Source organism: Bos mutus, chromosome 22 (genome assembly GCF_027580195.1).
Source record: "Bos mutus isolate GX-2022 chromosome 22, NWIPB_WYAK_1.1, whole genome shotgun sequence".
Classification (NCBI taxonomy): Eukaryota; Metazoa; Chordata; class Mammalia; order Artiodactyla; family Bovidae; genus Bos; species Bos mutus.
The window spans coordinates 52,029,853-52,054,375 of NC_091638.1; the positions used below are offsets into that span (position 1 = coordinate 52,029,853).

General features: G+C 54.0%; 1 protein-coding gene across 6 annotated transcripts in view; it reads right to left on the bottom strand.

Moving 5' to 3' along the window:
* Positions 1-1,588: 1,588 nt before the first annotated feature.
* DHX30 (DExH-box helicase 30) overlaps positions 1,589-24,523 on the bottom strand; it is a 28,335-nt gene continuing 5,400 nt past the window's right edge. For 3 of the 6 annotated variants that reach the window (XM_070359070.1, XM_070359072.1, XM_070359071.1), the window contains 19 exons: positions 21,344-21,439; positions 14,308-14,438; positions 13,564-13,674; positions 9,109-9,410; positions 8,519-8,639; positions 7,662-7,811; positions 5,828-5,980; positions 4,712-5,548; positions 4,413-4,488; positions 4,222-4,326; positions 3,785-3,960; positions 3,383-3,589; positions 3,219-3,300; positions 2,955-3,148; positions 2,674-2,833; positions 2,415-2,572; positions 2,220-2,323; positions 2,008-2,147; positions 1,589-1,915 (listed from right to left, as the gene is read on the bottom strand). In XM_070359070.1, coding sequence (XP_070215171.1) covers positions 1,662-1,915; positions 2,008-2,147; positions 2,220-2,323; positions 2,415-2,572; positions 2,674-2,833; positions 2,955-3,148; positions 3,219-3,300; positions 3,383-3,589; positions 3,785-3,960; positions 4,222-4,326; positions 4,413-4,488; positions 4,712-5,548; positions 5,828-5,980; positions 7,662-7,811; positions 8,519-8,639; positions 9,109-9,410; positions 13,564-13,674; positions 14,308-14,438; positions 21,344-21,439 — 3,557 coding nt within the window. In that variant the 3' untranslated portion in view covers positions 1,589-1,661. Of the gene's footprint in view, positions 1,916-2,007; positions 2,148-2,219; positions 2,324-2,414; positions 2,573-2,673; positions 2,834-2,954; positions 3,149-3,218; positions 3,301-3,382; positions 3,590-3,784; positions 3,961-4,221; positions 4,327-4,412; positions 4,489-4,711; positions 5,549-5,827; positions 5,981-7,661; positions 7,812-8,518; positions 8,640-9,108; positions 9,411-13,563; positions 13,675-14,307; positions 14,439-16,300; positions 16,522-20,228; positions 20,258-21,343; positions 21,440-24,523 lie in introns of those variants that run through there. The other 3 variants (XM_070359067.1, XM_070359068.1, XM_070359069.1) reach the window with 2 other exon arrangements.

A 24,523-nucleotide genomic window follows, 5' to 3' on the forward strand; every position in this document is an offset into this window, starting at 1 on the left:
ACATAAAATTGGGACTGGAGAGGGCCATGGAGGTCAAATTCCTCCAAGCCTGCAGCCTAGGACACTGCCGAGGAGCCCAATGTGCCCGGCACGCATGTGGATAGTGGGGAATCAAGGTTGGAAATTTGGAAATAAGGACATGCAGTGGGCCGTCCAGGCTCCCTTGTAGCCTGACTGGAAAGGGGGGAGAGGCGAGGCGAGCCCAGCCTGAGGAGGCGTGTCCCAGTTAGGCCTGGTCTTGGAATGGCTGCAATGATTAGCCCTGGGGATTATAATGACATGAAGATTCTTATTGCACTTGTATTTTTTTGTATTAAAGTTTGCATGGTTTCTAATAAAGGATTAAAATGTAACAGTTTGTAGTGAAATGGCCTGGGAGTCTCCGAGGCTTCTCCTCTGAAGACTGTTTTCTGCAGTGCAGACTTGGCCCCTTTACCCTCCCGCCTCCTCTTCGGGCGTCCCCTGGCGCTGAGAAGGTGGGGGGCCCTTGAACTAGGCTTCATGCGGATTTGATGTCCGTGTAGAGGGAGGGTGTCTGGGCTGGGAAGGTTCTCCCCGTTTCTGAGGTAGCATTTTCTCCAGGGAGATTCGATACCACATCCCCAACTCCCCAAGCACTACCAGGGGTAGAAATTGCATGATCTTGTGGAAAAAGCACTTCCAGAGCCAGAGACTGTCCAGGGTGCTTCAGTAGCGCCAGGGACATCACGGTGTCCGTGTTTTGTCTGCAGAAAGGGGTGAGGGAACTGGGAGGACACAGCGGGAGGTGGGGGGGCAGTGCTGGGCCTCAAGGTGCCTGCACCCATGTCGACGCTGAGGTGGGCAAGCTCTGGGTCTTCTTCACTCCTTTGGCCAAAAGCAGGGGTTGGAGAGGTGACCCAGTGGAGGGCCCTTGAGGGGGTGCTGGAGTGGTCAGTGTTCTGAAGGGTGGTCTGGTCACAGTTGCCTTGATGGGTCCCACCAGCCAGAGCAGCTGAGAAGGCTGTCCCGACAGGTGGGTCCAGAGGCCCTGCGTGCTCTGCTCTGCAGCCATCGGGGCGGGGATGTTTCTGTGCTTCCCCATTTGCTTATGGCTCAGCCGTTCCTCATGTCAATCTGTGATTCTGTTGTAACGATTTCCAGAGTAAATAAAGCTCTTATGTCCTAAATACGCAGGCCCTGTCTTCTGTACGTCCTGGTTTCTACCCCTCCAGCTTGTGGCCCACCCCCTCGCTGTTCCTCTGCATCAAGGGACTGGTGTGCGCCTTGTGGTCTTCACCTCAGCACCTCCTCTGGGAGATGGCTGTGACCGAGGGTTAGGGTCTCAGTGAGCGTTGGTTGCTTATGGAGATTTTCCCAGCCCCACCCGCCTGCGCTGGGAGGCGGCAGCCAGACTGAATGAGGATGCACAGTGGGCCCCGCCACACCTGTAAGGACAGTGCAGAGACTAGGCTGGTCCAAGCTCCTGAGGTGTGGGATTTAAGCCCCTTCTTCTAAGACCTTGGGTCCCTCCCTTCTGAGCCTTCACTCTTCTCTTGGTTGGGGGAGCGTGGCCCCCAGCCCAGGGCGCTGAGGTCCTCCCTGAGAGGAGCCCCGTGGATAGCGATGCTCACAAGGGATAAATAGAACTTTATTTTAAATAAACATTTTCATTCTGTACATGGCCCCAGCAGAGACAGGGCTCAGTCGTCAGCGGTCTTGCGCACATCAAAGCTGCCGCAGGGCCCGCGCAGCAGCTCCGCCAGCAGGGCGAGCAGCTGCCCGTGCTCCTCCTGCACACAGGGTGGCAATGCCGCCAGCTCGCTGCGCAGGCTCCGCTCCACCATGCGGCCCAGGGCCCGGCGCAGCTCCCGCAGCAGCCGCACGGTGCGCGAGTCACCCTCCAGCCGCAGCAGGTCACTGTCACTCAGGGAAATGGTGGCCCGGCGCCCGTCATCTAGAGGAAGGGAGAGGCGCGAGGAGCCCGGGTGAGGCCAGGCCCGAGGAGGCAGGGCAGCCGGAGGCGCGGAGCAGGGCGCAGGTACCCACCGCGGATGTGGACGTCGCCGTCGGTCAGCAGCAGCACGGCTAGCGGGTGCACCTGGGAGGAGTCCCGGACGAAGACGCTGCCGTTGGACTTGACAGCCATGAAATACGTCAGCCATCGGCTCCGCAGCCGGGTGGCCTCCCTGGGAACAAAGGGCTGCGTGAGGCCCCTCCTGAGCCACCCCCGCCGCCCCGCTCCACCTGACAGTCCCCACCTGTTAATGGTCGACTTGTGCAGCAAGATGTTGCCGGATTTGGTCCTGTACGTGACACTGTTGGGCTTGAACTTGCCCTGCCGGGTCACCTTGCCCTGCCTCACCTGCAGGGGTGAAGGGAAAAGGTGGGTGGGTTGGGCAAGGAGCCGAGACGGGAAGAAACCGCAGCCTGGTGCCCCTGCCCCGAGGCAGCACCTGGATGAGGTTGGGGTAGAGACCCGCCATCAGCACCCCCTTCACCAGCTCCTCCTCCTCACTGTACTCGTTGCACTGGGCAGAGGCCAGGGTGCAGTCCGAGGGCTTCCCAACCAGGAAAGCCTCATAAATGTTCTCTGAGAACTGCTTGATGAGTCCTGGGGAGGCAAAGTTGGGGTGAGCCTAGGGCCCCCTCACCACACTGGCCCAGTCCAAGTGGGAGGGGCAGAGGGCTCAGGGCAGCGTGGGGCCCGCTGACCGTGGATGAAGCGCAAGCTGGGTGCGTAGAGCAGGTTTTCCTCCAGGTAGTTCTCACGGGAGCTGCGATCCTGCCAGCGCAGCACCTCCTCCCAGCCCGACACCGCCCGCACGAAGGCCAGGTGGTCACTGCCGCTGTCGTGGCTCAACAGTGCTTTCACCTGGGATGGGGGGAGGGTGCCGGGGTCACAGGGCAGGGACCAAAGGAGGCCACCTCGGGACAGAAGGCAGCGGAGGGCCGGAACGGGGAGAGGAGGGCCAGGTGCAGGCACCGGGTCTGACCTTGTCCACCTCCGCCCGGTTCTGCAGGCTGCTGCTGAAGGGGTCCCGGGTGAGGCACGAGACGACCACTAACAGCGGGTGCAGGCAACGGAAGATGGCAGCCAGCACGATGGCCTTGGCCAGCCGCGGGTCAGTGGAGATGTGGGCCAGGCGCTGCCCCAGGGTGGTCAGGTACTCCCGCTGGTCCAGAACCCCTGCAAGCTCAGCGGTCAGTCCTGCCCTTGAGAGCCACTCGGCAGCCTGGCCCAGCCGTGCCCCACTCACCAATCTCCTGGAGCAAGATCACGGCCTCGTCCACCGCCTTGATGTTTGGACTGTCTACGGCCTTGGAGAGGAACTCCACTGCCTACAGCGTGAACGAGGCAGAGCCTCCGTCAGCCTGCACCCCATCTGCGCACCCCCAGGCCCCCCACCCACCCCTGCCGCACCGTCTTCTCTGGCATGTGGATCTTGGCCTGCAGCACCAGGTTCTCCAGGGGTGTGCGCAGGATCTCTGGCACTTGGAAAGGAGCCATCTTCTCCAGCCGGCTCCGCGGGAAGAGGTGGTAGGCAAAGCCAGACTGGCAGCGGCCCGCCCGGCCCCGGCGCTGGATCACATTGGCTCTTGACACCCACACGGTCTCCAGGCAGGAAACCTGGGGAAGGGGGCCTGTGAGCAGCCACACACATGCCAGAGGCCTTCCTCCACGCTCCCCCAGGCCTGGCCTTCATCCCACTTGACCCCTCGATGGCCCTCCCGCAAGGACACTGAGACCCCACGAGTGCAGCCCTTTCCAGACACACAGGCCCGGGGTAGACCTGGGCTGGCGCCAGGCCGTGAGAGGAACCACCTTGGTCTTCAGGTCGTAGCGTTCCTCCTTGTGCAGACCGCTGTCCACCACGTGCACAATGTCATTGATCGTAATGGACGTCTCGGCGATGTTGGTGGCCAAGACGATCTTGCGTACCCCAATGGGAGGCTGCTGGAATATGGCCTTCTGGTCCATCATCGGGATGTTGGAGTGCACTGGTGGCAGCGAGCACACAGTGGTCATGGGCACGCACCACCTCCGCCAAATCCTCCCCATAAAGGGCAGGCAAGAATTTTGACCCTATTTTGATGAAACTGAAGTCCAGATTCGTAATATGCCCAGTAGAGGTCACCAACCCGGTAAAAAGTAGTGTGGCCTGATGACAAACCCAAGACCCTGAGCCCAAGGCGAGTCAGTCCCTGGGACAGAGGGCAGGCCTGGTGTAGGGGCCACCATCCTCGCCGACATGCTCTCACCTGGCAGAATGAGGTACTTGCTCTCGTGCATGCCCAGGGCCTCCTGGAGGCGTTGCTGGACTCCTTTGATCTCTTGCCAGCCCGGCAGGAAGCAGAGGATCCCACCTGTAAAGGGGCCCTGCAGGCATGAGCCAGTGGCTCCTGGCAGATGGAGGGCAGGGTGGGCCTGGGGGACAGAAGAAAGCACCCACCTGGTTCCCCGCGGGCATCGATGTGCAGAACCAGATCAGTCACGAGGTCCAAATCGAGAGCGCATTCATCCTCAGACTGCGGTGGGGAAGAGAGGCCAGTCACAGTCCCGGGGCCAGGGATCGTGCATAGGACACAGCCACCGCGACTCGGTGAGGCCAAGGCACGTGACACCTCACCTCCAACCCTCACCACACCCTTGTCAGGCAGGCCCGATCTTTGCCATTTCTAGCAGGGAAGGAGGGGAGTCTGGGAGGACAGGCCAGGAGCCACAGCGGGACAGGGCGGGCGTACCCCTCACCTCGTGGTGCCGGTGCCGGTGCGGGTACTGGTGCTTGCCCAGCTTGGCCAGGATGTCCTCCAGGTAGTGCTCCTTGACGGGGTACATGAAGCCGGGGACCTTGATGACAGGGCAGCCACCAAAGTAGCGGGAGAAACGCTCGTTGTCGCCAGTGGCGCTCATGAGCACCAAGCGCAGAGCCGGGTTGAGCCGCTGCAGGCCCTTGAGCAGGATCAGCAGGAAGTCCGTGTTCACGTCTCGCTCGTGCACCTCGTCCACGACCACGTGGCTCACGCCCTCCAGGCTGGGGTTGCTCTGCAGCTTCCGCAGCAGGATGCCCACCGTGCAGAACAGCAGGGCCCCTCCTCGGGCCGGAGGCTTGCTTTCCAACCGCACCTGGAAGCCTACGTTCCGGCGCAGGGAAGGGCCCAGTTCATGGCTGACCCGCTGCGCCACAGACACGGCCGAGATGCGGCGGGGCTGGGTGATGATCACGTTGCAGCGCGCACCGCGGCCCTCGGTCACGTAGCGCTCCAGTAGCAGCTGGGGGATGCGCGTGGTCTTCCCACAGCCCGTGTCCCCAGCAATGACCACCACTGGGTGCTGCTCGATGGCACTGAGGATGGTGTCCCGATGAGGGTCCACGGGGAGCTGGGGTGCCTCCTGCCAGACTGGCCCTCGCCGCCGCCACAGCTCCAGCAGACTCTGGCTCAGACGCAGCTCCTCCGCTTCTGACAGCGGCACGTAGGGCTTGCCTGTAATGGGGTCACTCAGGGGCCCCGAGTCCTTGCCCAAGGGCAGGATGTCCTCACCCTGCAGCCGGAGCTCTGAGGAGATCCACGAACTCTCCACGGGGTACTGGGGGGACAGGAGAGGCAGATGAAATGATGAAGAAGAAACCTTCCTCCTTTATCCACAGCCAGTCCCTCCACAATTCACACCTCGACCAGAGGCTGTGGTCCAACCTGCCGAGCAGGACTCAGTCCCTAACTACCCTGGGACATCTGTGGGCAAGACTGGACGGCTCGGGACCAGGGTGCTCCCAGGCTCCACCCCAGTGGGGAAGCAGGGGGTCACTGTCGCCTACTGCAGGTGGAGGCTGTGGGCAGGTGAGGGGGAACGTGGGGATTCTCTTACATGGTTAAGGAAGGTCTCGATCTTGCGGAGGATGGGCTCAGGCACCTGGATGGTACACGGCCGGCGCTGGGTCTCACCCAGCTCTCGCAAGGAGGCCAAGTTATACATGGCGTGGGTGAGCGGCTCGTTGTTCCGGTCCACCAGTCCCAGGCTCTGCAGAAGGACACGGATGGCTCCGTCTAGGGCCCGCTCCCCAGAACTGGCCCAGACCTGCTCGGCAGCTCCAGAGAAGTCCTGCAAAGCAACCTCTACTCCCCCCATCCCGCCCCACCCCAGAGCAACCTCTTTTCTAAGAGATTTTTGGGTTTGGACTGACATGGTACAGGAGCAAGAAATTAGGAACCAGGAAAATGTTAAGTCTCCACCAAAAAAAGTTAAAAACAATTCAAGGAAAGTAAGACCTGACGTGTCTGAGTATTAATCACAGCCCCCAGCTGGCCAGGTCTGTGCCCCTGAGCAACAGGGGCCCCCACAACAGCCCAGTCTCATGTCCATGAATTCCCAACACAGACCTCTGGGCCAGGTGGGCCAGGCCCTTAACCACCCCATAACATGGCCTGCAAGCTCCTCCGCTTTCTCTGCGCACCAAAGCCACCATCCCAACCCCCCACCAATCTTTCAAGTCCAACTGCCACACCACCTCCTACCCTTGCATGATACCCAGTTCATCACACAAATGTACATGGAAATTCCTGTAAGTATCTACTTACACAACTTGGTAAAATAAGCCACTGGAAGGGAAACTGTTGTTTTATTTCTGCATATACCCGAAACCACCTCCCCAGAGGTAAGACAAAGCATCCCAACACATTGGAAAGCCAGCCATCTCCCCCATACTCTGTCATATCCAGATTCTGCACTTCTAAGGAAGTCTTCCCCTGCAGGGACCAATCACCTTCCTCTAGCCTCCGAGTCCCAGGAACAAAAGAGGTGCCCACCCTGCTGCAGGAGAGGCCCTGTCCTTTCCCAGGCTCTGAGGATTGCCCGCAGAACATGGCTGCCCCTGGGAAGCTTGCTCCTTCCTGAGACAGGTGTCTACCATGCTTGGGTCATCTTCTCATCACTGTTTTTATCAGGTTAAAATACAGACTTCCTCAAAGTCCTCCCCGTTAGCCCTATTTCTGTCCTCTTGAGCCACAGGTAACAACACAGCCACTCTCTCTCACCACTTACCCGACCCCATCCCTCTTCAGTTCTCCAAATCTCGCTACCTCTCCCCATCAGTCATATATGATATTCAGTTCTCAGAGCCAAACATGTACCACAGGTTTCTGTCCATTTGGAGTAAAACACGGTGTCTTTCCTCTTAGTCCACAAACCAGACCTCCACTGGGTTCAATAACACCCACGACTGGGGATTCATCTCATCTTCAGAGCCGCTTCAAAACGACTGCTGGCTGTAAGCCACACTGCCTTCGCCTGATTGTTGGTCCCCTCAGTCTGCATCCCGTGTGAAGTCACACTGTTCATATTGGCCACAAAGCCCAAGTTACCAAGATCTTTCTCGACACCAAGCCTGGCCCCCAGGAGAGACACCATTTCTCCAGCTCCACACCATTCAGAAAGATGAGCATATGTCTCCTCCTGCATTCACCCAGGCTCCAGCCCACAGTGCTGAAAAGGCTGAGCTCACAGCAAAGCCCCTCTGCAGGAAGTGCGGAGAAGCCCTGGAAACAGCGCCCCCAGAGCCTGACACACAAGGCTGGGACACCAGCTACTCCAAAAGCCTGGCAAAGGTGGATTTTCATTTCCTGGAAAAGTGGACCATTTGCCAAGGGTAGCAGGGAGCTCCAAGACACCTCATGCATCACACCAGGGACCCTTCCGCACTCACCTTCAGTTTCTTACAAGCCAAGGCTGCCGCTTTATTCTCTGCCTCTGCTTTGCGACGCCCCTTGGCCACGAAGGTCATGGGACAGGGCCAGAGCAGGGTGAGGGTGGACAGCTTGGTCTTGGTGCCCACGGTGTGGAACTGCATGAGGTTCTACACAAAGGGCGAGAGGGGGTTACAAGGCGGCAGGGAACGAGAACTTCTAAGTGTTCTCTGAATGCTGAGGAACCCAGATACGGATTTAACCCCGATCTGAGCAGGTACCAAACATCAGCCTCAAAAGAAGTGCCACTGAACAGGCAGAAGACAGCCCCGTGGGGCCGCAGTTCCAGGATCTCGCTCAGCATGGTTTACAGGAGGAGACGGCATCTGGGCAACGCCACTGCCTGCCCTCCTAGCCCACTGCCCTCTCAGCACTGTCAAGGCACACAGGTGTGATGGCAGCTGTGGGTGGAAGCTGCCAACACAAGCTAAGAGCCAAGCACGTCCTGGGGGAACAAAAAGGCCTTGCGCCTGGAGAGAAGCTCTGAGTAACCAAAGCCCCTCAGCCTGGCAGTGAAGAGGAAAACCTCAGCAAGTCAGCCACCCGCTCCCAAGCCTCCATCGGTGCCCGCACCCCTTGAACAGACCTGGGGTCTCCACTCCTACAGTCCCCAGCCCCATCCCGGGCTCAAGTGTCCTGACTTCCGTCCTGCCTCCGAGGACCTCAAGCTTCCCCAGCTGGCGCAGGCTGGGCTAAGGGAACGGGCGTCTAAGGCCTCCCACAGACCTAAGTCTCCCTCCCAACCTGATCTTGGGCAAACCCAGACTTGAGCAAGCCGGCTCCCCACTCACACACGCTTTCAGGAGACCCAGCTCACCTTGGCTGTGGAGGAGGATGTTGCTATCTGAATCACCTTGGCCAGAAGGTTCTTGGGAAGTGGAAACTGGGTCAGAGCCCTAATAGCACTGTCGTCATCTGTCATTTCAAAGGAACCCCCCCTGAGAGGACCAAAGGTTTAGGTGAAAAAGCGCTCTCTTCCCAAGCCAGTTTCACCTGCTCTGAAACCCAGGGGCTCGGACACAGCATCACTGCAGCGGGCAGCCAGGAGGTGGGGGCATCTCCACTTGGCCTGTGGTCCTCTCACAGACACACAGCACACAGGGCGTGCCCTCAATTCCTCCAGACACACAGGAGAGCGAGAGCAGGGGGCAGGCAGAGCAGCTGCCGGGGCTCTGAAGGGCTCAAGTGTGAGCTGGAGGGAAGGCCTACGCTGCTGTCTTGCAAGAGCCCAGCCAGGGCACACAGCCACAGCTGGCGGTCCCCAAAGAGGCAGACATACCGAGAATGGAGACACTGACTGAGGCGCAGGGCAGGGGTCTCCCATCTCAGAGAAGGCTCCAGGGAATATGCCCCCACCCACGTCAAGGCGCAGCCCGTTTCCCCGGCCTCCCTTGCCCCTGGCTGTACCTGGAATCCCTGAGTGGGGCGTGGGAGTCCTGCTGGGTCATAGACAGAAATTCAGTGACATCGATGGTCCCTTCTTCTAGTTCTTCCTCCTCATCCTCCTCTTCCTCCCGACCCAAGGAGCGGGACAGGCCCGCAGGTCCCCCTGGCCGGATGCTCTCAGGATTCAGCTGCCGCCAGGAAGTGGGTGGCATGGTGGGTTCTGGGCGCCACCAGCTGTCAGCCGGAGAGCCAAAGCGATCGGCTAGCACGCGGTATTTGGCTGCATCAAACAGCTCGTTCCGGGGACCCAGCAGACCCCAGCCCTAGGGGAAAAAGGGGGGCGCTGTGAGGGCCCTTAGCACCTTCCACCACAGGCTGTTCGGAACCTGCCCAGTCACCCCGCAGGGCCCTTGTGTGTGAAACCATGCTCTTTCGCCAGTCTGCTCACCTCAGGCCTGGCCCAGAACTGGGCCCAGAGAGCACTTAACCTGTCTAGCATCAACGGATGAAAATGACAGGGTACATTCTTACATCTGGTAGACAAAAGACCAAGAAACTAAGGAAAAATCCCCATTAAAAACCCCATGGGGCAACAGGAAGCAGATGCATCCACAAAGTGATCTAGAAAGCTCCAGTGAGTGGCGTGGCTAGGAAATACGCCGCCTACGTCGTGAAACAGATACACCTCTGAAACAAGAATCCCGCACTGGGAACCTGTTCTAGAATTAACACCGAATGTTTTTAAAGCCACTTATAGAAAAATATTTTAAAACATTCTCTTCTAGAGAAAATTAAATAAGACACCTGCCAAGTCTCTAATGTGGACAAAGCAACACGCCTGGCACTCTGAGCACCAAGCGAGGGACACCCGGTCCCTACCCTCAAGCAGCTCTGCGTCAAGAGAAGCGCAGAAAACCAGAGTCTGAGGAACAAAGCAGTAAGCAAGAGGCTAGAGCTCGAGGTTAAAAAGCTCAAGTTGCGAGTGGCAAAGACAAGAGAGGTGAGCCGCAGGTGAGTAAAGAGGCTTCAGACGTGATGTGGATGGCGGGCGCCAGGATCCAGGCGCCGCTCCACAGGGTGGCTTCAGCCCCACCTGACTCCCAACAGGCTGAGGAGTGACCACCCTTCTGAAAACTCTCCCCTCAGGTTTCTGAAAGAACCAGCTGTAACTTAAAATGGCATCAGGTAAAGCCTACTCACAACAGCAACAGTGACCATGTATACGTATGTTTTTAAAAAGGTATAGAACTTGGTAAAAGGACACATATGGAGGGCGTTCCTGTGATGAAACGTTTTTGCCCAAGGAGAGCAAAGCCGCCTAAAGTAAGCCATGTAACGTAACTCCAATTAAAGCGTGGACGGACTCTTTGGGCCCTTGACCAAACTGTCAGATCTCTATGGAGGAACACACGAGGATTCTAGTGAGATGCTGTGACAGAAGACGGGAAAAGGGCACGCCACGCACACCCGCACGGAGGAAAGCCACAAGCCGCTCGGGGCAGGGGGCATGGATGCCTGGCCCCACCTCAGCTTTCGCGCTTCTGCCTCACTGTTTACACAGACTGTCTGATTATACGGAAAACACACGCAACACCCTCTCCCTTGGCCTTCCCCAGGACGACAGCACGCTCTTCCTCCCTGCCTCCCACTCACTCCCAGCCTGCTCCCTCCACGGCCTGCCTCCCTCCCAGGGGCTCCTTCTGTGCGCTCGCGCTTCCCCACCCCCCTCTCTTCCTCCTGCCTCCATCGGACCCTCCACTGTGCTCTGCAGCTCTGTAACACCCCAGAGAAAAGCTCCTGCGCTACTGCGACCTGCATCCGCGCCTGTTCGGGGTCCCCGTCTCTGGGCTTGCCTGACCCTGCCGCCGCTGCTGGGGACTATTCCTAAAGGCAGGCTCAGTGTGTCATTCCAGCACCCACAGATCAGTCAAGACTCCTACTGGAGACACCTAGGAAGTGTGTTGAGGACGTGGAGACACTGGAACACCAGTGCCCTGCTGGGGGAGGCACAGTACTGCCATCACTATGGAAACACTATGACAGTTCCTCAAAGAATTAAGAATTACCATATCATCTAGCAATTCCAATTCTGGGGGTTAAGAGCAGGGTCTTGAAGGGGTATTTGTACACCTAAGTTCACTGCGGCATTATTCACGCGGGCCAAAAGGTGGACCCCAGAGTCCATCAACGGATGAACGCATACACAAAACGCATATATACATACAATAGAACATAGCAGCCTTTAAAAACACAGAAATTCCGACCCTTGCTACAACATGGATGAAACTTGAGGACATTAAGTGAAATAAGGCAGTTACAAATTTCACTTGTATGAGTAGTAGTCAAATTCACAGAAACAGAAAGAACTGGGTTGGCCAAAAAGTTTGTTCAGGTTTTCCCATCAGCTGCTGCAGTGGCTGCCAGGGGCTGGGGAAGGGACTAGGATGAACAGTTGTTTATCGGGTGCAGAGATTCAGTTTTGCAAGCGGATGAAGTTCTAGAGACTGGTTCGTCAACAACGTGGCTGTGCTTAGTATTACTGAACCGTACACTTAAAAGTGGTTGAGAGAGTAAACTTTTTACCCACAATTAAACATACAAACAAACAAGACTACGAGCACAGACAGAGGAGAGAGAACAGGCTGGGGAGGAATGTGAGCACAGCTTGCTGCGCATGGTCTCGGTTTAAAGTGCCTTTCACATTCAGGTAGAAAAGCACCTCTGCCCCTCGGCACTACTGACATTTGAGCTTAATTGCTCAGTCGTATCTGACGCTTTGGGACGCCATGGAGTGAAGCCTACAAGGCTCCTCTGTCCATGGGGATTCTCCAGGCAAGAATACTGGAGTGGGTTGCCATGCCCTCCTCCAGGGGATCTTCCCAACCCAGAGACTGAACTCAGGTCTCCCACATTGCAGGCAGATTCTTTGCAGGCAGGTAGCTCATCTGAGGTACCAGGGAAGCCCAGTGACATTTGGGGCTAGGTAATTCCTTGTTGTAGCGGGCTGTCCTGTGCGTTACAGGACATCTAGAAGTATCCCTGGCCTTATACCAGCAGCATTCCTCTTTTTGTGGCCGCCAAACATGTCTCTAGACCTTATGAAGTGTCCCCTAGGGGGCAAAATCCCCTCTAACTGAGAATCCCTGAGGTAGAGGCACTCAATAAGGGACGGCAACTTCCAAGACATTAAACAAAGAAAGGATGGTTGAACTTCTGAGAGAGATAGGATCCACTGGGGGAAGGAGTACAGAAAAGGAGACATTTACAGAGAGTGGGAGACGAAGAGGAGCTTGAAATGAGCCACAGCAAAGGAGAGCAGGCACACCCATCAGCTGAGAAAGATGCCCCACGGGGCCGAAGCCACAGGACATTCAAGCAGAGCGAGGCCTGGGGAGAGGCTCGGTGCTGGCGAAGCTGCCCCAGTCAGCCGACAATCACCATCAAACACTACATGGATGTGAAGGGAACCAGGACCATAGCAAGGGCTGCAGCGCTCGAGTGGAACAGACCACAAGCATGGAGAGCTGTGTGCGGGGAAGCAGGGCTGGGGGAAGCGATCGGAACACTGAAGACTTTTTTTTTTGGCTAAGCCTCCCTACTGCTTGCAGGATCCCAGTTCCCCAACCAGGGATCGAACCTGTGCCTCGGCAGTGAAAGCGCAGTGTCCTAACCACTGGACCGCCAGGGAATTACCCAACACTGAAGTTTTGATGCCTACAGAAAAGAATCAGATGAGGAACGATTGGAAAATGAAATAAAAGGGTAAAAGATGGGATGGAGAAGATGCAGAGAGGGGAGAGAGAAAAGAGAAGGGCTGTATGGAGACCCAGGATAGGAAGAGGGACTTTCCTCCTCAGATCCAGGAAGGAAGCAGGACAATGAACTCTGCAGACTGTGAGCGGGAGAGAAGCTGAAGGAATACAGCTTTGTCCCTGGCAGACCAAAGACCAGGGAATGTGAGGAAGATCCAAGGATGGCACAGCCATGAAGGGAGTCAGTTAGCGAGGGAAAGAAAGACTGGGAGCAACTGTGAAGATGTAGTAACTGCTGCCTGACCAAAAACTCAAAGCAACCCATGTCCAATCAGTGGGAAGTGATAGAGAAATGACTATTATTCTTTCATTGTAAGCAAGAGGACTATGCGGCCACAAGGAAAAACCTATATGAAATAACAGGGAGAGAACAGAAGCCAAGATAGAAGTCTGTTTGTACAGAGGGAGTGCTCTCCACAAAGAGGTTCTTCGCCGTGGTTTCTGAAACCACAGAAAGTAAGTAACTACAGTGGCAAAAAAGTAATATCCATCTGTTCCCTCAACGGCTGAAGCAAAAAGGAACCACACGATGAAAAGGGCTCAGGAGGTTGAGCAGTTGAACACTCTGCCATCCTAAACCCAGGAGCATCTGGCCCCAGGAAGACCATTACTGCGAGAAGCTCCCAGGAGGAAGGTCTGCATGGTTTTCATGAGGGAGGGTCACCTTGAACAGCTGGCAGGCCGCGGCTGCAGCCTGCCTCTCGGCGTCGATCTTCTTGCTGCCATAGCCTTCTACCTCAACGCTCTTGGGCCACTTTATGTGGAGGGTGACTTTCTGAGAAAAAGAAGAGAGAAATCAGAACCCTTGCCTCTCTGGTCTACAAAGGTATTACAAATCACATGGAGAATCCACAGGAAAGCTGCAGACCTCATAGCAGCAGGGCTGGGTGCAAGACAGAACCCCGACCCCATCATTAGCTCCCTGGAAGGCTCCAGGACCCCCCCTTCCCCCCTCAAGCCACTGTCCCACCTCAAGTTGCTTTGCTTCTTCAAAGTGCCATGTTCCAGTCACAGGGCAAGGTGGGACCCGCCCTTATTCTTAAAAATCTTCGTTCAGAATGGTTTGCCTGCATGCTTCCTGGTCCCAGGACCTACAAGACTCTGGGAGCAGGAATCATCATCAACTCTAACCTCTACAGTTCCAGGAAGTTGAAGAGGGATCAATGCCAGGGCCCACTACAGTGCCCTGTCTCACACAAGACGAGAGAGCGTCTCGCTTCACTTGCCCATGTTTCCTTTCCCTAAACCAGACTCTGCTCCAGACCTAGCTTTGTTCTGAGATTCACTGCTGACCATTCGCAATTCAAAAAACCTACACTGTGGCCTCCCTGACGAGAAACCTGGGGGAGAAAAGGGCAGCTGGTTTCCTTCCTGAGACTCAGACCAACGTGTTTCCCTGCCACCATACCTTTTTCTTCGGTCCATTTGTATGCACGTAGACCAATTTGTCTTTTGCGTGTGAGATGCCAAGGGCTCTTCCAATCACACTGTTGAGAAGATTTTTGGGCTGTGGAAACTCTTTTAATAGGTCCCTAGAAGCTAAGAAAACAAGGACAAAAGCATTATAGTTGTGCTGCTTTAAAAACTCTGTGGGGTATGTTTCAGGGCAACCCTGGGCTGGATACTGAGGATGTTGGCTCGCAACCCCAAACCACCCAGGAGCATCTTAAAAAGGACGGGCAAAAGGCTTCAGGGTTTACAGAGGACAGTGGACCTAGACCCACTGGACAATCATCTCCTTGTTAAAGACAAGGGTCAATCCCCCAAACACCAGAGGGGAACCAGCCAGCATCCTCTTCCTCACCCAAGCTCCTGACTTCATACATTAGCTATAGAAACCTACATGGCAGCAACCCCCCATAATCTGATGTCTGAAAGAAAGCACTGAACAGAAAAAAAAACAAACAAACCAATCACACACGCATACATACACACGCACACACACTGGAGATCAAGACAATGCAAGGCCCCTAAAACAACAGATACACAAAAGGGAGGAATGCCTGCAGAGTCTGAACACCAAGCCGCAGTTCTCAATCACACCTCAGCGCCCTGGAAAAGGCCTCCCCTTTCATCCAGATTATGTGTAGGGACATTGATTAGAGACCTCCAGAGCTGAGCCACAGGCATGAGCTGGTCCTCCCAGGAGTTCACCGCAGTGAACCAAGTGGAGGCAGGATGCATCAAACATCATGAGCGATACCTTACATTTGTTTACTTGCACTCTGGATCAATTCCAGAGCACAGATGGGTGAGATGTCCACCTAGAGGCAGCTTGTGCCAAACACAGGACTTAGAGAGACCATGAAGAATCCTGTTGAGTGGCTGAAAACAGAAGGAAGAGGCCCAAAGCACCAGAGTGGACCTTCAAGAGATGCAGGGTCAAAGGAGATGGAAAGCTTTTTCATTCTCCACCCACAGTCTCTGGCCTATAATTCAGCTCCAAAAAATATTTTTTATAGCGCCTGTGTGTGTGTGTGTGTGTGTGTATATGTGTGTGTGTGTGTACCGATGCGCATCAATCATAAGTCACATGGGGAACGTCTTCACAGCCCTGCACACTGATCCCCACAGGACACTTGAGAGTGGCTGTGGTGTTGGGGAAGTCTCTGTGTCCTGAAAACGTTCTTCCACAAGCTCTGCTGTAACTCTGCTGCCTGGGTTCAAACTGTTTCCCTGGAGCAGACTCCCCTGTCAACTGGCCAAGAGGGAAGATTCTGCCTGGCCCTATCTCCCTCTGAAGGATAACTCTTAAAGCTACTGAGAATCAAATAGCCAAGAAACAGTATGTAAGCAGACTCAAAGGGCTTCCATCTCACAGGAGGGCCTAACTTTAAGTAGCCCACTAGACACACATATAATATAGATGTGCAGTGGTACCCACTCTAACTCTATAAAGAGGCAGAGGCCAGCACACTCTCTGTCCATCCTTGATCGGCAGGGGTGCTGTAACTAGTTTCATTTCCTGCCCTATTCAGAAGGCAAGCGCTGGGATCCACTTTGAGCAATCATTCTGTCTCTATTTCAGATCTTAAAGTCCCAGATGTATACTGAGCTTTCCCTTTTCTTACAACGGGAAGGATGTGCTTACCCGTGATGCTCTAACCCTAGACCACCGACCTGGCAGGACCTGGACGTTTACCTGTTTTCCCTAGCTCCCTCGTGGTACGCACCTCTCACCTACTGTTGCCAGGTGCAGGCGCTCCAGTCCCAGACCTCTGCGCTTGGGGTCCATTTGGACCTGAACCACACTGAGTTTTACAACAGTTGGGCTGCGGCCCGCCACTGAATGGCTGTCTCAGCCATACCGAAGAGGGCCCGACCCCGGCCCGCGCCCCTAGCTCTGCCATCCCCAGGAATCAAGGGCGTCGCAGCCTGGCTGCCCCCGCCACTGCCCTCACCGTTCACCACGCTTCCATCGCCTTCCCCAGGCTCGCCGGGGGCCGCCTCGGCCTCGGCGGCCTCCTGGGTCCGGTCGGGGCGGGAGCAGCCTGTCGAGAGGCCACGCGGGCCTCCCTGTCGCCCGATGGCGCGGGGACCCAATGGCCGCAGGCGCGGAGAGACGCCGGCGGCCAGCGCCATGAGTCTCCTGGCGGTAGCCATCTCGCTCCCGCCCGCCCCCGCGACTCCGGAGCCGGGCAGGGACCGGGCAGAAGGGCAGGAACGGGAGGTTCGGGCCCGCGCGCCCCCTGCCGGACGGGAGGACCCGGGACCGAGCCGACATCACACTCCAGTTGACCGGTGGGCTGACTGGATCTGTCTGGGATTCTGCCGAAATCACACCCCTTGTAAATCCAAACCCACAGACTTGTCATTTGAAGGCCGGAAGAGAGAGTGGGGTTGTCCGGGAAACACTACAGGCCTTAGCTCAATGTCCACCCAAAGAAATGAAGTAGAAGTTCCCTCTGGGTCCTACCCAGTGCTGGTAGATCGCTTCTACGTGCCCTGGCAAATTGGCTTGCACTCCAGCAGGCGGACTGTAAGATAGTGATTACTGCTAAGCTGGGGCACATCCACCTCATTTAATGGCTTACAACTAGTGAAGAATCTGGAAGCAGGACATGGAAGACCTCTTGAATATTAGCAAACCAGAATGAATCTCCAGAACAGGAGTCAAAGGTGAAAAACACCCTGCGCCCAAGAACTGAGCTGATGCAGCAGTGAAAAGTCTGAAGCTGCTGCTGTTCCACGTGTGTGAAAGCCAGATGGGATTCTGCCTCCAAACCGTCCCCCCAGGGTTCTAGCCAGGCTCATGCCTCTTCTGCCTCTTCCCGCACTGAGGAGCATCAGACTGAATCTGCATGTTGGGGCAGTGACAGCAAGGGCCTAAGGGTCTCGGTCCCTTGGAAGGAGGCCTTTGTAAGAGGTTAGCAGTGCAGCTGGAGGAAGCTGTGGTGGGGGTGGGAGTTGTTTGTTGTTTGTTTTATAATTCTAGATAAGATTCCCAGGATCCCCTCAAGAGCTTGTTGAAATGTTACTGAGAGCCACCCTCCACAGTTTCTTGGTCATTAGCTCTGGAGCGGGGTCCAAGACCTGCATTTTTAACGAGTTTCCAGATAATACTGAGGTTGCCGGTCTGGGGTCACACTCAGAACCGCTGGCCTATGACAAGAACATGGGATTTAAGTCCTAACACCTGGGCTCAGTTCCAAGTCTACCACTTGCCAGCTGTGAACCTTGGGCCATTTTATCACTGGGGAAAATGAGGACGAACCTGCTCTACTCACTTGGTGTGGCTGTGGTTAAGATAAAATGGGGATGTTTGGAACAGGGATTTGCAGAGTGCTCTGACAGAGACGCCTCTGCCCTCTGAGGTCTGAGACGATGGGAGACAGGGCCCTCGGAAGCAGATCCAGGGCAGAATGGGGCAGCTATAACTCTTGTTCCTCCCTCCCCTCCTCAGTGTTTAACCATAAAAGCAGGAAAAAGGGAAGGTGGCCCTGGCACCGATGGTTGACCTCATAAAGGGACATCACCATCTGTGTCAAACCCCTCTACCCCCACCCACGGCCTGTCGTTATGATCCATCTAGGAACGGCAAGACCCTTGGAGCAGAAAATGATGCTACCAGAGCTTTGAACGTGGCCAAGCGGCACTTTAATTTGCCAAAAGCTAAGGCATCCACCCAGCTTCAGTAGTAGTTTTCAAGGATTGTTAGCAGCCCAAATTCCCTCAAAAGAATCCAGAAGCTTAGTAAGTCAGGGAGTGGCGGCAGCAGCTGAGGCCAAAGTTTGAAAACTATGGTATTTGAAAGCTGAAGGAGGCAACAGCTTAGACGTCACCTGGAAAGTAGGGCCTGGGCCCATCCTGTGTTTTAGGAAACCCTCAGAATAGCACTCTGCTCTGACAGTCACTTAAGCTAAGGTTGAAATGCTATGATTTCATGGATTAGCTTCCAAAGGGCACAAAGTGGAAAGGAAGATCAGCCATGAGCTTGTTCATTGTTCAAGCCAGGTACACAGGGATTCATCATACTGTTTTATCTATTTTACAAAACATATCTCAAACAAATGTGGGAGATTTCATGTAAAAAAAAAAAAAAAAAAAAAAAGGTCAGGTGATGGATGCCAACCAACTAGCTCCTTCTCTGGTAAGCTCTCTGCCCTCTTTTCCTATTTCATTTTCTCCATCTGGGTTCTAATAGCTAGTGTCACCTTGAGGAAATATTTCACCTCCACAAACCTCACTGCTTTTTCCAAAATGAAGGCAACTCTTAGACCAGGTCTTGAAACCCCTCTGGTTCTGTGATCTCTTCATTAGTCTAGAGGAGGGGTGGCCAAACTGTAATCTGCAGACCAAACCTACCCACCGCCTGTTGTTATAAATGAAGCTTTATTGGAACATAGCTCACTCGTTCCTGTAGTATCTATTAGTGCTTTCGTGATATCATGGCAAAATAGCTGCACGAGAGACCATATGGTCTGCAAAGACTGGAACGTGTACTCTCTGACTTAAAGAAAGTTTGCCAACTCCTGCTTTAGAGGACCTTGAAGAAAATTAAAGGGGGTTCAGGCATGCCCCTGTTCCTTTCCACCAACATTAAGCCTTCTCTTCTACTGTCCATTCATTGGGGAGAAAAAGTTGACTCCTCTGCCTGTGGAAAAGGAGGGAAGTTCTGAAAAACGGAAGGGTTTATTGGCTCAGAGAGCTCTCCATCGCTTCTGGATCAAGCACAACATCGGGTACTCAAAGTGCTAAATAGTGACATCTAGCAGCATGCACTTAAGGTTAAAAATCTGCTGAATATGCAGGAGGGGGATTTGAGGATTCTAAACTTTGGTGGCCCCAGGAAAATGCAACAGGAGGAAGCCGAAGACAGTCTACTTCGGGCAGACCAGAAAACTTCTGGAGGGAAAGCAGAGGGGCCACTGATATCCGTAAAAACCAGGGTCAACGTTCTGTCCACCTAGTCAGAGTTTGATATTTTATGGACACTCAAATGGCAAGAAATTGGCAACAAGAAAGGTAATGGGACCTACAGGGGCTGGGGGTCCACCCTGACCACCTTACCCATTCTCACAGGTTTCCCAGCAATGTATGTAAAGCCACAAGGTCCCCTGAGGCAAACCACCACTCCAAGAGGTGACACGTCTACACCAGGGAATAGACGGACCAGTACCGTGGTCTCCGGGATCCTGCCAGAAGGTGAGTTATTCCATGTCACTTTCCAGCGCTCTACATCTCAGATCTGTGTGGTGGGAAAGATTCCCAGGGGAGGGGACGGGGCAAGGTTCTTAATTTATTCACCCTTGACTTTGGAACAAGGCCTTGGTAAGAGGTTGGTGGTCGAGTCAGGGGTAGATTGGGAAAGGAGGTGATATTTTTTTTCCAATTTCAAATCTGACTCGGATGGGCACTGTAACCTCTTTCAGTGGCCACCATTTTTCGAGCACTAGTCTCTCATTTGAATACCAGAGAGACTGTTTCTGCCCCGCACTTCCTTCTTCAGAGGTACCAGCAAAGCCTCTAGGGAATCAGAGAGCATGGCAGAAAGGTCCAAGAGTCACGTGGTCTACGGGCTTGTTGCTCCCGTCACAAAGGAACAGAGGCAAGCACCCTTCAAAGCTTAAAAAGAGAGAAAGGGAAGGCAAAAATGCACACACCCAGATGCCTTCTGGAGACGCAGCTGTGAGAAGACAATCAGGCACGGGGGTGGGGGTGTCTGTTCCTGCAGGGCGACAGTGCAGGGCAGCTGCCGCTCCCAAGAGCAGTGGCCTTCTCCTCTGCGTGTGCTCCAGGAGGCACTGCCTAGTCATGCTGCCTGGTTAATCCCGGCTAACCATCTGTAAGCTTAGCCAAAGCACATCTGACACTCTCAGAGCCACTCACCTGCCATGTTGGAAATGTTAACGTTCAGCCTTTTCGAGTTACAGGGCATTTTAAGAAAGAAAGAAAAAAGGGCAATCAACTCTCGTTTTGGCAACGGTAGGGGGTGGCATTTCTTTAATACCTAAGTCAAACGGGCAGAGGGGCCGAAAGGACTGATTTCTATGCTGCTGTCTGTGTCAGGGCCACCGCAGCAGGGGGGCAGCGCGTGTACAAACCGTGTGGGTGCAGAGCAGCGTGTGCTGCAGAACCGGAGGCGCTGGGCGCTCCCCGCACCCTTCCTGAGCTCTTGACCTTCAAAGCACTTTACAGACAGAGCCTCAAGTGGACATGCTGTCTTCACAGAAGGCAAAGACTCTAGGAACTGTCATAGTGTTCTTGCACTAAAAACCTGAGGGAGCGGAGACAGGCAGCCAATGGAGTTGGGAAGAGAGCTGTGGGCCAGGAGCACTGGTCTCAGCAGAGCTGGAGAAGATTTGAGTCTGAGGGAAGAGAAGAGACACTCGCAGGCAGAGACGCTTCCCTGGGTCCTATGACTGGCCCTGCCCTGGGTGCCAGTGGGCTGAGGTGAGCGGCCACCTGTCTGGGGGCTCTGACATTCTCCCCAGTCAAAGGGAGAGCCTACCTTGCCAAACAGCCCGGGAGGCAGAGCTGAATGTCAGTAAAGTGCTTTGAGGCGCCAGAGGAGATAGGATGGTGATGTCAGGTGTCCCCAAAGCCTCCAGATGGAGGGCACTGGGTCGAGTCGGGCTCCCTGCTTTGGCCCTGCTACAAGTGCCCTGCGTCTTCTGAGACCTGAGCCGAGACTGCCTAGAAGGTCCAAGCCCTCTGCGTCCCCGCCCTGGAGCCAGACACCCAGGCGGAGCCTAGGCTTTGTCCCTGGTCACACGAGGAGGCCCAGTGAGACAGTAGGGTCTAAGCCAAGTGGCCGAGCATCATGAAATAACCCAGACCTTTCCAAATGATGTCTCCCTGAGGGCAGCAAGAGCTCTGCTAACCCCGCTCCTCCTCGCTCCCTTTCCAGAGGCCTATGGCCCTGGCACCCAGGCTCCCTGTGCCGCCCGCCTCCCCGCAGGCCCTGGACCCAGCTGGTGCTGGAGACATGGCTCCTCCCTTACCTCGAGAGATGGTCCCTCCAGGGGCAGGGTTGACACACATGGGTGGAAGACGGGGTGGGGGAAGTTTGCACTGACGCTGCCTGTGTTGGGCCCGATCTGGGGAAAGAGAGAGGGCATCAGGGTGACGAGGTCTCACCCCTCACCGTTACAGACCCCTGCAATGACTCACCCCAGAGCACCCGGGAGGAGCTCTGGGCAACAGGACAGCACGTGGAGCCAGTCACAGGTTCTGAGAAACAGTGCCAATACCGCTCAGAAAGAAGGCAGTTGTTTTATAGATACAGACGCGATACATGACAGCCTCAGTCCCCCCTTGGCTCTCAAAGCTCTCTCAGTGTCCCAGTTCTTCCAGCTACCCCCCGTGAGTGCAATGCCCATCCCGTAAGCTTCTCCACAGTCACGGTGCCAAGCAAATCGGCCGGGCTGTTCCACTTATGGAAACTATCCCTGCGTCTGCCATAGGCTCCCCACATGAGCCACCGGATCCCCAATTACTCCCTCTCTCTACAAATCGGGGACGGAAGGGGCTACTTGACTCCTGGTGTCCTCTGCAAGAGCCAGTATCAGATCCACACTTTCTAGTCTTCTCTTTCTTGAAGTTAATGATTTACCATTCCAAATATTTCCATTCACTTGGAGACCAAATACTACCCATCCGTGATCTATAAAGTACATTTTTAGGAAGTTCCAAAATTTTGATATACACGAACTAAAATTAAAATGCTCACTGAGCATTCCATGGGAAGGTGGAAATCTATGGCTAAGGAAGGTGTAAGGTCTTTAAAACCACCTAAGTGGTGACAATATCAGAGAACACTGGTCTGGGGAGAAAGGTGCAGGAGCTCTCTGCCCCACAGGTTTTGCTACAATAAATGAGGGAGGAGAGGAACAGGGAGAGACAGTCACACACTCTCTACACACTTGAGAAACAGCCCACAGTGCAAAAATGATGCCCCTTTCTATCATGCAAATTAGCTCATATATGATTGGCAAATATGGGGGAATGACATCAGTGAAACGTAAGAACCTTTGGTTCAAATCTAATTCTGCTAAGGCAAAGGAACTGAAAGGTGGGAGTGGAATGATCATTTTCAACAGGAAAAGTAAAAGCCCCTTCAGCTTTATTTTTTTTAAATTAAAGTCAATGCCTGTAGGGGATCGAGGTGGTAGACACACGGGTGCTCACTATACAATTGCTTCAACATTTCAGTATTTCTGAAATCTTTTTCATAGTACAGTGTTGGGGGAAGCACTGACTTGCACTCAGGGTCCCCTCCCCCACATTCCCAGCAGCACTCTCTGCTTCAGGGCAGCCCCGCAGGGCTCAGGGCTCCGCCTCTGCCGGCGCTGTCTCAGCAGCTGCCACTCTGCTCTCTTAGAAGGCTCCTTGTACGTTTTCAGCATCACACTAAGCCGCCTGCCTCGGTGGACCAAAGCTTCTTCCCAGTCGCCCATGACAGTTTTGTCATATCCTGGTCATATTGCCAGTGTATTGCCTCAACTCTATTTCTGCCGTAAGCCCTCTTAAAACATTATATATAGGTGTGTGATTTTGTGGAAAACACAGGTGGTGTTACAGCGGAAATGCTGTTACTTCTGGAACCAAGTGCCTAAGATCAAGGTTTATCTTGGAATTAATTCTGGCTCTGCCTTGAAGCTAAGGTTGTAAACTGAATCTTTCCTTTCCTGATTGAGGAAGGTCTTCATTCATATCCAAGGGTGCTGGCTTGGGGAAAAAAAAAGAATAAGTGATTTGATGATTAGTTTATTCCATTAAGCATTTCCAGTAACTGGGGGAAGGTTGTTACAATTCCACAACAAAATCACAGAGACCTCTTCTGACCACTGGAGCTGGAGGAAAATTGCACATTCTTGAGGTTGATATGGTATTTTTCAAAGTTTTGTGTGGACTGTAAAAGAAAGACTCGGCTTGCTCTTTATGGCCTGCTTCTGATGGCGTTACAGCTGAGACAAGAAAACTGTTAAGATGCTGGCAAAGGTAATAACAGGTTAGTTACCAGGCACACAAGTTTTCTAGTTGGCAGACGTTGGCAGCTTTGTTTAATTACACAATAGGAAAGATGGTAGCCACAAGACCCAGCGGGCCACTGTCTATAATGCTACAGGGAACTGCTAGGGCCATTACCTTCAGAACCATACAAAGGCCTAGCCCATTGAGAACATAAACCCCTAAGTACCAAAAATCATCTCTGAAACACACCTATCTCCACGCTAGTGGCTTGTACATAGCAGGTCCTCAATTTTGCAGCCATACAGCACAGTGCGTATTGGAGCTAGGCTGTCACTCTCCAGAAAAACATGAGCTGTATGGCTGTTACCCCAAATAGATCAACTTACATTTATCAAATGCCTGCCAACCCACCTCTATCTTCACTGCACCCCTAAAGGTAGGGAAACAGGTAAGTTAACACCTCGTTAGTGTTAATGGGGACCAAATTGGAACCCTAGCCAGTTTGACTCAAGCTTTATACCATGTTAACATTTTCTCTCAAGATTCATAATGCCCTAGGGAGCTCATAATTTCACCACAAGGAACAAAGAAACACAGAGAAACTGCCTAGGAGATAAAGAAGTGCTATACAACGAGCGTCACAAGGCTGGGTGTGTGTGTGCTAAGTCGCTCAATCATGTCCAACTCTTTGCGACCCCGTGGACTGTAGCCCGCCAGGCTTCTCTGTCCATGGGATTTCCCAGGCAAGAATACTGGGAGTGGGTTGCCATGCTCTTCTGTGGGGGATCTTCCCAACCCAGGAATCAAAACTGTGTCTCTTTCATCTCCTGCATTAGCAGGTGGGTTCTTTACCACCAGTGCCAGCTGGGAAGCCCGTCATGACCAACTGTCGAGGTCATGATGCAAACTAAAAATGAGAGCCACATTCAGAAGACAGGAGAAGGCATTCAGCCTTACAGCCATGAAAAGATAGGTTTGCCTGAAGGAAAATATTCAAATAAGTGACTCTTTCTGATTAATGGTTTTCCTGAAGACCTTCAAGCATAAGACAACTCTTGGTAAAAATACTAAACTGTGTGGAAAGCAAGGCCCCAAATTCAGACTGTGTCTGATTATTATGTCCTCAAACTACTTAATACCATGGATTTGTGAATTTACCAGGTGTCAGGCACTGTTCTAAGCTCTTTATACATATTAACTCATCTGAT